Source organism: Charadrius vociferus, unplaced genomic scaffold (assembly GCF_000708025.1).
Source record: "Charadrius vociferus isolate BGI_N301 unplaced genomic scaffold, ASM70802v2 scaffold72, whole genome shotgun sequence".
Taxonomy (NCBI): Eukaryota; Metazoa; Chordata; class Aves; order Charadriiformes; family Charadriidae; genus Charadrius; species Charadrius vociferus.
Window position 1 is genome coordinate 3,143,873 of NW_009647830.1, and position 13,921 is coordinate 3,157,793.

Consider the following 13,921-nt stretch of genomic DNA (forward strand, 5'->3'; position numbering starts at 1 on the left):
TACCGCTCAAAACCTTTTATCTGCTATGAAAACCAGAACATCTTAAATGCTTTAGTATTGCAGATCTGGTATATGTTCAGGCCTAATTTCAATATAGTTAACTGTTTCACCTGCCTGAGACTTCATTTATAATCTTAGGTGTGATTATTAGCTGATTTACTTACTCATACTGGTGAGAAAGCTGCTCCCTCTTCTCCACCCCCAACCAACGTATGGGTTTTGGATTACAGCTACACCTGTCTCAGTGAAGTTGTATTTGCAAACCTCCAGTGAATGTTGCACACAGGCAGAATAATGTGTAAATAGCAGAAAATCTTCTGACAAAAATTAGCCTTCCAATATCTCACGTTTATTTTGCCATTAAAATTAGCCCACCTTGGAGTTCTTGCTTCACTGGTTCAAGTGTGTGTGTGTTTCACTTGCTTCTTGATGACCCTGACCACGTTAATATGCTAATCTAGTTGAATCTATTCCTTCAAAGTTTAGCTAAAGAATAACTTGCTTTGGTATTTATTTTTTTTTGCCTAAGTACGAGACAATTTAAAAGAACATCTGTGGAGGAGGGGATAATGCAGCACAGCAGCAATAAAATTGTGTGATATAAAACTGAGAGAATTTGTTGGCATTAGCACCCACAGACATATATTCTGTGTGCTTCTCAGTGTTGCCACTGTACATACAAACAATGAGAAAGGGTATGTTTGCATTGTTTTAATGACCTCTGTAATCTACATTTGGAGTGGCTGTGTCTCAGTAATGCAACGTTATCATCCTTGTCTGTATAGTTGTGCAATTCTGTAAGAAGACCTGTGATTTAGAAGGGTGCTGTCTAAATCAATTAGTGACAATTTTAGCTTTGGATCTGGTGTTCTTGCATGGCTGGAGGCTTGAGCACAAAATTTGAGAATTTAAAATCCCAAGGCTTTAAACATTCAGACCATTAAGTGAGTGTATCTGTGGGGCATACCAAATTGCTATGTGCATGAAAAATTATTGTAACTGCATATTTCAAAAGGAGTAAGATAGCATGCTGTCTCTTAGCAGTGTTCCTTTATGTGATAGGGATAGTGAAGGAGAATAAACCTGTCTTTTTCATAAAAAGGCATGCAAAACAGTTAAATGTCCCAATGCACAGCTTTGCCATTCTGAACTCATGTGGTTGTGCTTATGCACTGATTTAGATTTACATTCTGTTTTCATGAGACTTTTTGCAGATCTATTTTTTAACTTATCCAATTAATATGTTCAGCATTTTTCCAGTGATGTACAGAGTGAACTAATAAGTATCTGTTAATCCTGTTTGTTCCAAGTTTCAAAAAAACCTAAAAATAACTATAATTATGTAAGGTATATTTATGTAGTACATGGCTATCACTCCAGTTATTTAATACACATTGTAACCTGTATGCAATTGACAAAATATAACCACTGTATATTCATTTTCTCTACTCCGTGTATATATATATTCAGAGATGAAGTATCACTGCTCCGACAAGAAGTCCAAGACTTGCAAGCTTCGCTGAAGGTTGGAAATGTATTTTACTTGCACTTGGTTCTTTGTTTCAAATTGCAGTGTTTCGCTGTCTAAAGCAATGAAATTTACAGTTCTCTCTCCCCCATCTCCTTTTTTTTTTTCTTTTCTTTCTTCCCTAGGAGGAGAGGTGGTATTCAGAAGAGCTGAAGAAAGAACTAGAGAAATTGCAAGGGCAGCGGCAGCAAGTAATTGCTTTAAAATACTTGAAGCAGGTTTATCATCAGCATTGACATTGAAGATTAATACCTTTTTTGTAAGGCACGTGGCCTGATTTAGTTAGTTCCATAATTTGAATATTGACATGTTCTTGAAACAAAGCTAGTTATCTCTCCACAATGTAACTGTATATATAAATCTGAAGAACAAAGTCAGAATAGATAATGATTCTTCCATACTACTCACTACAAGTTCAGTTCAATTGAGACTTTTCCTTCTGTTGGGCTTATTCAGAACTCAGTTTATTAGAGAAAATAAATCAAATGTGGTGTTTCATCTGTTACGAGAAAGGGCGATGGGGTAATTTCTTGTAAGAACTTTTGGAGAACAGTAGTGTGGTTTCACGGATGTCCAGATGAACTGAACAAATAAGGCAAGGCAAATTGTGGGTGTGTTGTGCCCTAAGGAAGCTCTCATTTCTTTTATTACTATGAGTTACTTAGATACTGGATTGTTACAAACTTCAGAAATTGCTTTCGGACAGAATGCCTTCTCAGAGTGTATTCAATGATGTCTGTAACCTCTGTTTTTAGGGCAGATTTTGATATTGAGGAAAGGGAGGGGGAGGGGATTGTTACTGGAGTCTTGCAAGTCTGGAAACGTGGTAGTGTAGTGGTACATGAGATGGAAAATCATCTTGGCCTTTTCCAGTCTTCCAGATATAACTGTTTGAAATCAGGTATTTTTATTCTTCTGTGCAGTATTTCAGCACAGAAGTCTTTATTTCCCTATCTTTTCCAAAAATGGGATGAACTTTGGAAGTAGTAGTTTTATTCCTACTGTCTAATGATGCATTTATTCTGCTTTCTTAAGGATTCTAAGTCTGATGGATTGACAACGGCTACATCTACAGGTGGCTAACATTTTATTATATTAATTTGTGCACTGTTCTGGAGTTTCTGAAATTTTTTCATCGTAGCTTTTAGGTTTGTGAAAAAGCATTTTTGGTAAATTAAATAGCTAGAAAGATGGAGTGGTACAATTACTGGAAAAAAAGTTCATTGTAAGTGCTTAAGATAGATAGCTCTTAATAGCTATAGTCTGGGAAAATGTTCCAGAGGCTCGGGGTTTGTAATTTCTAGAAGTGAGACAGCCATTCTCCTAACTCTGAAAGCAGTTCTCATTAGTAGTTTTGAACATGTTTTTAATCATTTCATATATTCAAGCATTCAGTACAAGTCTTTTGCTGAGAAAGACAGTGATTGTTGATATTTAAACTATAGCATTTGTCAGTGCTGGTTTTATTTAGTGTTTTTCTGTACTCATGGCTAGCAAAGAAGACAATGAATTTTTGGGTTTTTTTTTTTTTGTTTGTTTTGCAGACCAATAATTTTTGCTCAGTGTTTTTCTCCATGAGGCACTCACGGAATAAAATTTTCCTTATGTGTGCATAAAGTGTCCGACTGATCATGATTAAAGGGCTTTTAATCACAGTTCAGGGCTCGGAATTCAGCAGCATGTTGCAGTCATCTGAAGGTCTATTTGTGACCAGTGAAAACCAATATGTGCTTAATCTTGCAGTGTACACAACTAGTGACAGGTTCCAGCATCATGCTTGTAGATATTTAACTTCAGTAAAGTTGTTCACTTTGCTAAGCCAATTGGATGTTAAGTGAACTTGGATTACTTATTTACCTGCTGTGGTTCATTATGGGTGTGGGTAACTGTCTTGTCGTAGCTCTTCCAGAAAATAATGCTCTTCTTTTTATGGAAATAGAATCATTAGAACGGCAACTAGAAGAGATCCAAGTAGAAAATTTTAACATTAAGCAAATGAAAGACTTATTTGAGCAAAAAGCGGCACAACTGGCCACTGAAATTGTGGGTAAGTATATTAACATGAAGTCTGACTCTGTTCTCTACTTGTGCAACTTGTGCAAGTGATCATTTATTCAACTTCCTTTTATTAGATCTTAAATCAAAGTATGATGAAGAAATCAGCCTTCGGGAAGGTGCAGAACAGAAAGTGACAAACCTGACACAAGAACTGCAGAAGGAGAGAAGTACAGTGGAAGACTTAAAGACAGAGCTGGTATTCACACCACCCTGATGTTTTTGTTGTTTTCTAGTCAAGGGAGGGATATACTTAAACGATTGCAAATGCAGTTTGAAAGCAGTCAAACTGTTGAACATGGAGACATCTGCTTGTGGGCTGAAAATGTTCAGAGCACCACTGTTTCTGATGTATTTCACTGACCTACATTTTCAGTGTTGTTCCAGTGAGGAAATATATGTACTTTCTGCAATATATTAAAATTTACCCTATGTTCTGTTATAGTCTGCTTGTTTGATGCTCTACCCTTCAGTGATTTTGCAGGGGATTACACACGTAGATGTGCTGTGCAGGCCTGTACTTTGAGCATGCCATTGCTGACTTCCACAGCTCTCTTTAGATCACCCTTTTTCCATGAGGTGTAACACTCTTGACTGTCCCTGGACAGCTGCATTCGTAAGAATTGCTCAGAGAGGTGTTTTGTGATATGGTGGCTGAAAGGCTGGCAGCTGTCATCACCATGCCTATGTTAATGTTGTCCCTCTTGCGCTTGGCTGATAATACTAATGTGTGTGTATTCCAGGATTTTGGCTCCTGGTGACTTTTATATACAGCCATGGCTCCAGGGAGCAATCCCAGTGACTCAGCAGTCATGCTGCTTCCAAAGCAATAGTGAAGGGACTTCCTAGCTTTTTCTTTGTCTTCATTCCTCTGCTCAACCACTGCTTAGACTATGGAGGAAAGTAGGACTCATTTATCTCACTTCTTCCCTATAGTCTGCTGCCCTGAAGGGCTCACGAGTCCCTCTTGGCCCTGCCTAGTCACTGGACGCATCCATTCCTCTCTATCTGTTTAATTGTTTCTTGTCTTCCTTCTGCATTCTTACCCCTTGCCTGTACCTTTTCTCTTCTAGATGCCAGCGCTTTCTTTTCTCTACTTTCTTCAGTGCCCAGTATTGCCTTTCCCCTCCCTTTTCCCTCCATAGCTTTTCTCTTTGAGGGACATTATGGTGCTTTAGATGTAATTACCAACAGATTTTACCTGTGGGTCTGGTATGAGGCATGCCTGCCAGTTCCTGCAAGAAGTTTCCTTCAGCTGCCCTTTTTTTGTCTGTTCTTGTGGTTTTCTGAAATAGTTCTTGCAGACAGAGGCAGTAGCATTATAAAAGTCTGTGTAGTACTGGATTTTTATGTGTCTCAGTCCTGAGATAGGCTTGTGAGTATTGCAGTAGTTAAGTATATACAGTAATCCCTTCTGTAGCGTGGTGGAGGCAATACAGCCTACTTCTCAGGCTTCAAATAAATTTCTTGCATGGGTTCCCTGTTGCTTCTCTGTTTTCTCCCAGGGAAGGTCTCCCTCCTGTACCTAGCCATCTACCTACATGAAAATTACAGAAATTTAATCTTCGAGATCTTATCCCATTTGTCAGATATGGTTGAAATCAATCAACAAGTTCAAAGTTTACTAGGCGAGAACTGACAACCAACCATTAAGTCCTCTTTCCTTTGGGAATGATACATACTTCCCTGTGGTTTTTTTTTTTCTCCTCTATTTTTTTTTTTCCACAGCTGTAATACTGTGTATGTCACCTTGTCTATAAATTGATGATTTGGAAGATTTTTAGAGATGACATTGACACTGGAAGCATGTTTGCCAACAGCGTTTTGCTCAATGCTGCTCTTTTACTTTTCAGCTACAAAGGCCTGGTGTGGAAGATGTGGCCGTCCTGAAAAAGGAGCTGGTCCAAGTTCAGACGCTGATGGACAAAATGACACTGGAACGTGAGAGAGAATCTGAAAAGCTGAAAGACGAGTGCAAACACTTGCAGGCAGAGCAGGCTAACTCGGAGGTAATAGTCATACCTAAAGATGTGTGTGTTAGCTTTGCCATGATTTTCATATGAAAACGGAAAATTCATCATAAGGAAAAAGCCTCTTTCTTAACTGATTCTCCTAACTTATCTAATAGACACGTTTCTTCATTACAGTGAATTGTGTAATTTTGTCAATATCTACCCTCCAAAAGCTCCCATGATTTTTGTTGCAAAACCTTTCCTTGGCATAAAAAATTATTACAAGAGCCCAATAGCAATGGAAAAAGCCACCTGGTAGAGCTGTGCGTTCTGTTGGGAGAGAGAAATAGAGCAGTATCTGTGTGATTCAAAGACTTATTTCCCTTATTGAGCTACATACAGATAATAGCAGTTGTTACTGAAAATAATAGTTTTGGTTAATATTTGAGTTGATGTGTCTGAAAATGGATGCTAGAGTATTAAAATATAAAAAGAAATTATTAATACAAAATAGATAATAATTTGACTATTCTCATAGGATGTTTGATTATTGAACTTACACAAGATTTAAAAATCCTGATGGATATTGTAAATAGATTTTCATTTTTGGTTTTTTTTCTAGTTTTTACTGTCAAATGGGAAGCCTTTTTACACCTATTATTTATTGTAGGAATATTTTGTGTGTAAAGGATAAATCTGTTCTTCCCACATACCCCCCACCAATCCACTTCAGAATGGCCTCCAAGTGTTGCCTGTTATCCGCTAGAGCAGAAAGTGAGTGACTGCCAGGCCTTACCATGTTTTAAGGTCAAGATGTCACCTGTAATCTGTTTTCAGGCAGCAGCACCTTAGTTGTTCTCTCTTTGTTGTTGCAGTCTAAAGTAGAAAATAAAACATATTGTTCTCATGTTAGTTGCCTTTTTTTCCTTAACATTTTTTCTCCATCTTTTCCTGTATTTGAGCTTTTAAAATTCATCCCATTTGAAAGAGACCTCACTGTCTACTTGAGTTTGTAGAATGTGCTGGTTTCTTCAGAAGTACTTTGTGAAGGCTCACCTCTGCTTTGGCTGAGACAGTGGAAGAAGTTTTAAGTTGCTGATGGGAGATTTGAAAACATACAGAATTGATGATAACTCTGTGTTTAAGGAAGCAAAACTAACTGCCTTTCCCAAAGCAAATATTCGGTTTCCTTGGTTCTGGTTCCTCTGCTTTTCTGCCTGTGAGTGCTTCCACTTCCATAGGAGATGGAGAAAAGTAATATAACAGCTCTGACTTGGATCTTTAAGAGGGGATTTTACTCCTCAAACTGTCTCACATCCCTCCTGGCTAAAGCCTGATTGATGTTGTTTACCATTACAGTGATGGAAATCTCTGACAGAGATAATGGCAAGAAACCCTAATAAAAATACAGTATCACCAAAAAGGCTTTTGTCTAACACGTAATTTATTCTACTAAGAAGTTGGTAAACCCATACCTGCAGAAGAATTCTCTTGCTGGGTGTTGTTGCATCTCACTAGGCCGGTGGTTGGTATAGTTTTACTAATGAATGGCTTGACAGCGTAATGATCTTCACTGAAGACTGTCAGCTGTGTTTGAGACCTTTTAATTTTGCCCTCTCTCTTTTCTATTGTGCCTCACCAATAAGCAATGCCAGCCAAACTTGTCAACACAGGGCTGTGGTCCCTAGTGAAGTGGGGTCCTTGCAGAATTCCCCAGCTTACATGAGGGAACGCCTGAGTTTCTGTAGGACTCTTAGTATCCTCTGTCCTGGTGAGATTTGTGGATGTGAAGGATTCCTGACATCTTGTTATTCTGGGGTTTCATGTGCCCTATATTTCAGAACTGCAGTTTTTACTTTCTATTTTTTTCATTTGCACTGCAGAGCTTTAGAGAAGCGCTGCCTGGCAGTATTCTAAACTCCTTAGGGCTTTCCCTCCCGCCTTTCTCCCCCAACAGATATGTTGAGCTCCAGGAATTGTACAAGGGTACAGTATTGTACTAAACATGAATCTACCATTGTTTTCAAGTTAAAATTATTTATGCCAAGAGCTTCATTGGATGTGAAAAAAGGAATATCACAGTTGGAGTTGTGAATATAATGTGGTTATGTGGTCATGTAAGTTGCTGCGTAATTGTAATTTGGTTTTAACTGTGAGATCCCACAACTATGCTGCAGAATTTAAATTTCATTTCAAAGTGCTGTCTCTGTAGTCTTTTGTGGTTTGGGATATTTAGTTTTCATGTGAAGATAAAATGACATGGTGACATGGGTGTAACAAAAATCTTTCATCTTCAAACATTCTCACAGAAGCATGAATTGCTCCTGTTCCCCCAAATTAGGTATGTTTAAATTTTGACATAACTAGTCATTTTTAAATGTAGCTTAAAAGTGCACCTTTTAACAGGAAAACAAAAAAAGTGAGTAAGGTTTATTCAGTCCTCCTGGAAGTAACAACAGATGGGGGGAAGGCTGCATGATGCTCCTAGCTGTTACTATGTGTTCATATAAGAAGTCTTAGACGTATGGAAAGATTGTAAACTACATTGTAGTAACTATAATAATATCAGATGTCTGTGCAGTATTGTCAGTGTGTAGGCTGAACCAGAGAAGACCAAGTTGCTGCGTGGCAGAACATGGTAAACAGCGGCAGTCTGGTTCTTCTCAGAAATGTTACTGCATTCTCTGCTTAATTCTAACATATGGCAACAATAGCCCAAGACATGTTTGAAATAAAAGCTTTTCTGTCAATGTAAACCGACACGTCAGACTGTGGGAAAAAAAAACAAAAACAAACCAAAAAAAGCTACTCAAAGTCATTGCGGTGAAAACTTTTCTACTTTTCTTTAAAAAACCACAATTGTGAAAAGTGTTAGCCATAAGAAAACAAAAAATGGAAGTCCTTTATTGACAGAATAGGTACAGCCCTGACCATAAAATTTTGTCCATGTTTAATCTCAGGTTTGTTCTTTAAGACTACCTCAAGGGCTGAAAGAGTAAAGTGGTTCTTGAGCCATCCTTGACTATTTTGCCAAGCTGACTGAGGATATATATATATTAATATTGCAAAATTGGATGTCTTTAAAATAAGTTAGATTTTTGGTGTGGGTGAAGAGAATAACAAAGATCATCATAATCCTATATGAGCATCTTCAAATGCTGCAGGAGGGATGTGAAGAATAGTATAGCTCTACAAGTGTTGCCTAAATGTATTCATTGTTGTCCTTTCTTTTTTTTTTTTTTTTTTTTTTTGTTGGGTGTTTAATGCTTTATTTCAGAGTTGCATCTGAAACTCTGGTGTCTAGATATCTCAGATGAGTGCTCATTCTGAGATACTCCTTCCATGTTTAGTTTCTCACTATAGTGACTCCTGCATAGTAAACACATTATGAAAACAACTGCACTGCTGTGGAGCTAAGCATTTCTATGAATCTCTGCAGACTGGGATTTGTTTCAGTATCTGATAAATCTTCATAAAATACAGTGCTTGGGTTTGATTGTTGAGTGCCTGCAGAATAAGATTAGTAGATTAAATTATAGGTAAATTTAATAAAGCCAGGACTGTTTGGGTTTTGGGTTGGTTTTTTTTTCCATTAAGCAAAAGCATTAAAAGCACTGGAATATTTGAAAACAAATTTGAGGAAGCGTGTCTGCTAACAACTTTTGTGACTGCTTATTTCCGTCTTTCATCCATCCATTTTATTTTTTCTGCTTTCTAACGGAGATACTTAAATTTGAGGTAAATTTTTTTGAAAGCTTTTTATTTGTATTGTAGATTTCTGTTGTATTAAGATACTTTCAAGAGGTTGTTAAACAGTATCCTGGTTGCTTTTTGGTTCATTAATCACACAGACACATCAGCCAGACAATATCAGGAATGAATATTCACCCATGATATATTTCCATGTTAAGAATGAAATGTGGGACTGGCTTATTGAATTGTGAATGAGAGAAATGTATCTTTATGCATATAAATTACGGTTCTAGTTTGAAAGGCTGCAGTGGTGCCCTTGGCAATCTTCTGCACATTTTCTGCATTATAGTCTCTCAGTAGTAAAATATCCATACTCTGTTTTTTGAGAAGGTTCTAGATTCTTTTTCTGCCAAAGACAGATCCCAGGTTGTGTTTTAGCTAACAGCTCTGTAACGAAACAGCCTTGTAAAGCACAGCATTACAGAAAGTCAGAATTAATAACTATATGTAGTCATATAGTTCTCTTTGGTCTTCCTTTTTCTGTGGGAAGGTTGTAAATAGTATGTTTATTGTCTGCTACTTCTCTTCTACTACTTTAGTTCATTCTTGAATTCAGCATTTATACCTTTCTGCTGAAATCTGTGGTTATGAAAACAATAGGAAAGAAAACTTCTTTTAAAAGGTCACTATTATATAGTGTATTAAAAGTGAGTGTGTTCATACACAGCATGCTTTAGGGTAGCCATTGTCACCCGTCTAAAGTGCTTTCCTTGTTTGCTTTTGTTACTGTATTCAAATATTGTACAGTCATTGATGTATTCTGTTTTGTAGCAATCCTGTTTAATGGGGCAGTATTGTTCCCCTGATTATGCTGACCTGCAGGGTTGATGTGTCCAAAAGTCACACACCAAGTTTGCATCAGATGCCAGACTCACTTCTAGTGCCTTTTCTAGTACATTTCCCTTACCAGGGAAGGCAAAGCTTTTGGCTGTGTAACTGCAATGACTTGGGAGGGTTTCACCTTGAGCTAGAACTGTGATAATGATTAATGGATCATCTGTTGTGATTTTCATCAGTTGTGGGCTCGACTTGGCATCTTCTATTGGACTGGGGCAAATTTATGTCTTCTGAAATAGGACATGAATGAATCTCAGCTGGGAAATTATGCTCAGGGGTACTTCTGTAGCTGATGGTGCTCTGAGATGAGTTTGCAGGTGATTTTTTTCTTAAGCTGTTGATTTCTATACAAGATGCTTTTCACTTTGCCACCAGACATCTTGCTTTTGTTTGGGTTATGCATGCAAAGCTTTGTTTTAAATGTGGATTTTTCTATTTGTCTGTTCAGGCTACCATTAACCAGTTAAGAGCTGAACTTGCCAAAGGACCTCAGGAGGTAGCTGTGTATGTTCAGGAGCTGCAAAAACTTCAAAGTTCAGTCAAAGAGCTAGAACAGAAAAACCAGGTGAGAATGCTGTTATTTCCTATGCTTGTCGGCTCACATTAAAATGGAAACATGTCACACATTGCCTTAGGAAGTGCTAAAGCCTGTAACAAAACAGTTCTTGGTGTTGCAGAGAGAATTCCTTTACCGTTTTGCTTAACAGGTGGGATATCGTAATCTACAAGCAAAGACTCTATTTTAGTGATCAGTGTGTTACAACTGAAATCCTGAAGGTTGTTGTTATTGCAGATTTCTAATTGCTGTGGTTTATGCTTACCTATTATTAAGCAGTATTGCCATCTCACACATTATTAGAAAAAGCATTGCCCTTTGAAATATTACAATATTTTCCTAAAAATCGTAATTCAGAAGACGTTTTGAGCTCTCTTCATTGGTTTTCCAGTTACTTAGCTTTTAGATTGTACTCCTGTCATATTTTCTGGCCATTTATCAGTCATGAATGGTAGAAAATGGAAATAAAGTCCAGGAGTTTATCAGCTTATAAGTATTCCTTGAGAGCTTTTATCAAAGCCCTTTGAGATTGCTGTGCTTTGTATTTGCATTAAGAGCATTGGGGTAATAAATGGAGGTAAGGGAGGAAAGGAGACAAGGAGAAAGATGCATGCTGCTTTTTGTGTGTGTATATGTATAATACTGTACATGGACTGTACACATGACATATGTGTATTTGCCAGCAAACTCGTCAGTCTGGGAAAACAGGAAAGGACATGAACCAAACAGTGTGTATTTAGTGTAATCTAATATTAAAATGACATTTGCAAATAATATAACAAGGTGCAATTAAAATTTGGTGAAATAAACCTGCCTTTAGGAGGATGATGGCTTATTAAATCAGGGGCAGAACTGAGATGGTGAGAATTGTCATGCTGTTCTTTTCAACAAACCAGCAACACTGAAACAAACTTCTGGGAAAATTATTGCTATTCAGTGTAGAGCCCTTGCCTGAATATATTTCTATTCAGTTAACAACGTTGAGTGAAACAGATTGATGCATAATATAATGATACTTTGAGAGAGTCCTCAGCTATGTCACGTTAATGCGAAACACCACTTGAGGAATAGGAAGAAGAGAAGTGGCAGCAAGCTGCTTTTCCGCTTTGTTTCAGTGGCTTAAAGCAGTTTACAGCCACCTCTTTATGCAGCCTTTTGAAAGGTGTTATCCATAAAAATGGTAAGCCAGCCAAGGAATCTTGTCCGTGGAGGACTTGGACCTAGAATTGCACAAGGTAAGACTAGCTTCCCAAATAACATAAATTCATAGAGTCATAGAATGGTTTAGGTTGGAAGGGACGTTAGAGATCATTGAGTTCCACCCCCCCTGCCATGGGCAAGGACACCTCCCACTAGACCAGGTTGCTCAAAGCCCCATCCAACCTGGCCCTGAACATCTCCAGGGATGGGGCCTCCACAGCTTCCCTAGGCAACCTGTTCCAGTGCCTCACCACCCTCAGAGTGAAATTTTTTTCCTAATATCTGATCTAAATCTACCCTTCTCCAGTTTGAAGCCATTACCCCTTGTCCTATCACTACATGCCCTTGTAAAAAGCCCCTCTCTGCTTGGAGAGGGACTGCCACTTCGAACCGTTTGCCATCCTTGAAGAAGCTGTCAGGGAGGAGGGAGGAGCCATTAATGCAGGACAGAATGTATTGCATTCCTTTTATAATTCCATTGCAATGCAGGAAGATATTTCTGTGCGTTGACGCAGAGTTTTTCAAGCTCATGTAGAACCTCAAGCAAGCAAGCTGTTTCTTACATTTTCAGGAGCTATACTGAGAAGAGCAGATGACAAGTAGATAAGATCTGTTCTCTGGGACCAGCAGGAACTGCCTTTCCTTCATTTATAAAGCATTGTAATTATGGGGCGGCGCTTGGCTTGCCTTGCAGAGGCTAGTAATGGCCTGTAGCCCAGAAGAGACCTAATGTGTAAAACCAGCGTGTTCCCTGAAGTATTAGACTTGCTGTAATCCTAAACCCATTACATGTGGGTTTTTTTTGTTTGTTTTCTTTTAGGAAAATTGTGATGCATTGTCTACAGGGAAAAATGCTTAGTTTCTAACCTTCTGCTGACATAACTATTCTGAAATTCGATCAGTGACCACAGAGTTTATTCTTGTATGCCTGGCCACTGTCATGTATTACATGTGTTTTTCCAAGGAGCAGTTATAAAAGAAGGGGTCAGTGTGGTGTTCTCCCTTTTATCTTGTGAGCTTCAAAGGCTCGGGGCTCTTCATTGAGTGCTGTAACATACTGTCGTTCCCTCTTTCTTTTCTGTGAAAATTGAGGCTTGGGGAAGAGAGGTGGCTCACGTGTGCCCACATATCCCTTTATGTGTCTGGGATGCAGTTGCGACATGCATCCAGGTGGGAAACACTGCTGGGTCCACTAGTGTAACCTGAATGACCGTAGCTTAGTGGCTCTGTGGCCTCGAGTCTGCTCGTGGGCATCAGTCACCCAGGGAGGTAGCAGACTGCCGGGCAAACCCAGATTTTCTGTGGTGAAAGCAACAGTAGCTGTTTGCGGCTCTGTCTGGCCATTGGTGTCCTCAGAGGGTGTTCAGCTGTGAGGGGCAGTGGCTTTAAACACTGGTATTAATTGCTGTATTAATCATCAGACCAGGGAGGAAGAGACAAGCGTAGTGCAGGACGTGGAGTAGCATCTCCAACCGTGTGTAGCTGCCTCTCTTGGCTGTCCTTTGGATAGCTTGTAAGGTGATGGTGAAGAGGCTTTGCTGCTTCTCTGTTTTACGTAGCATTCCTGAAAGCTTCCCAGAGCCTGTCTGCTTCAAGACAACAGCAACTGTTTCTCTTTCTTTCCCCTCCCCACCCCTTTACTTGAAAATTTAAGTTAGTGCTCTGCACTGACTCGTCATGAAGTAGCTGATAGCAGGTCTACGTGTGAGCTGTGGATCTAGTTATGAAGTAGTAGTAAGATTAATACCTCAGCTGTAACTTGTCCAGCTATAATGAAAAAGGTTCTGCTGTGTGTTGGTATTGCAGGAACACTACACATTCAGTACAAATGTTAGCGATCCTGCCTGGTCGCTTTTCTTTAATGAGAAGGGAATTGCAACTTTGTTTTATATTCTGAGGGTGGAATATATTCTAAAAGCAGTGGGAGCCTTGCCACTGACTTCAGGAGGGCAAGGATGGCACCTGGCCTCAGTATGGTCTTACATGCTCTATTCCTATGTTTTATATATGCACATATAAAAATTTCTGCATACCTGTAAC

General features: G+C 38.8%; 1 protein-coding gene across 1 annotated transcript in view; it reads left to right on the plus strand.

The window, feature by feature from the left end:
• Positions 1 to 13,921, plus strand: part of EEA1 (early endosome antigen 1) — a 72,545-nt gene that overhangs the window by 26,280 nt on the left and 32,344 nt on the right. Inside the window, exons 5-11 of the mRNA XM_009882654.1 lie at positions 1,471 to 1,525; positions 1,654 to 1,719; positions 2,564 to 2,603; positions 3,468 to 3,575; positions 3,661 to 3,782; positions 5,437 to 5,592; positions 10,574 to 10,690. Of these exons, the coding sequence (XP_009880956.1) occupies positions 1,471 to 1,525; positions 1,654 to 1,719; positions 2,564 to 2,603; positions 3,468 to 3,575; positions 3,661 to 3,782; positions 5,437 to 5,592; positions 10,574 to 10,690 (664 nt within the window). The remainder of the gene's footprint in view (positions 1 to 1,470; positions 1,526 to 1,653; positions 1,720 to 2,563; positions 2,604 to 3,467; positions 3,576 to 3,660; positions 3,783 to 5,436; positions 5,593 to 10,573; positions 10,691 to 13,921) is intronic.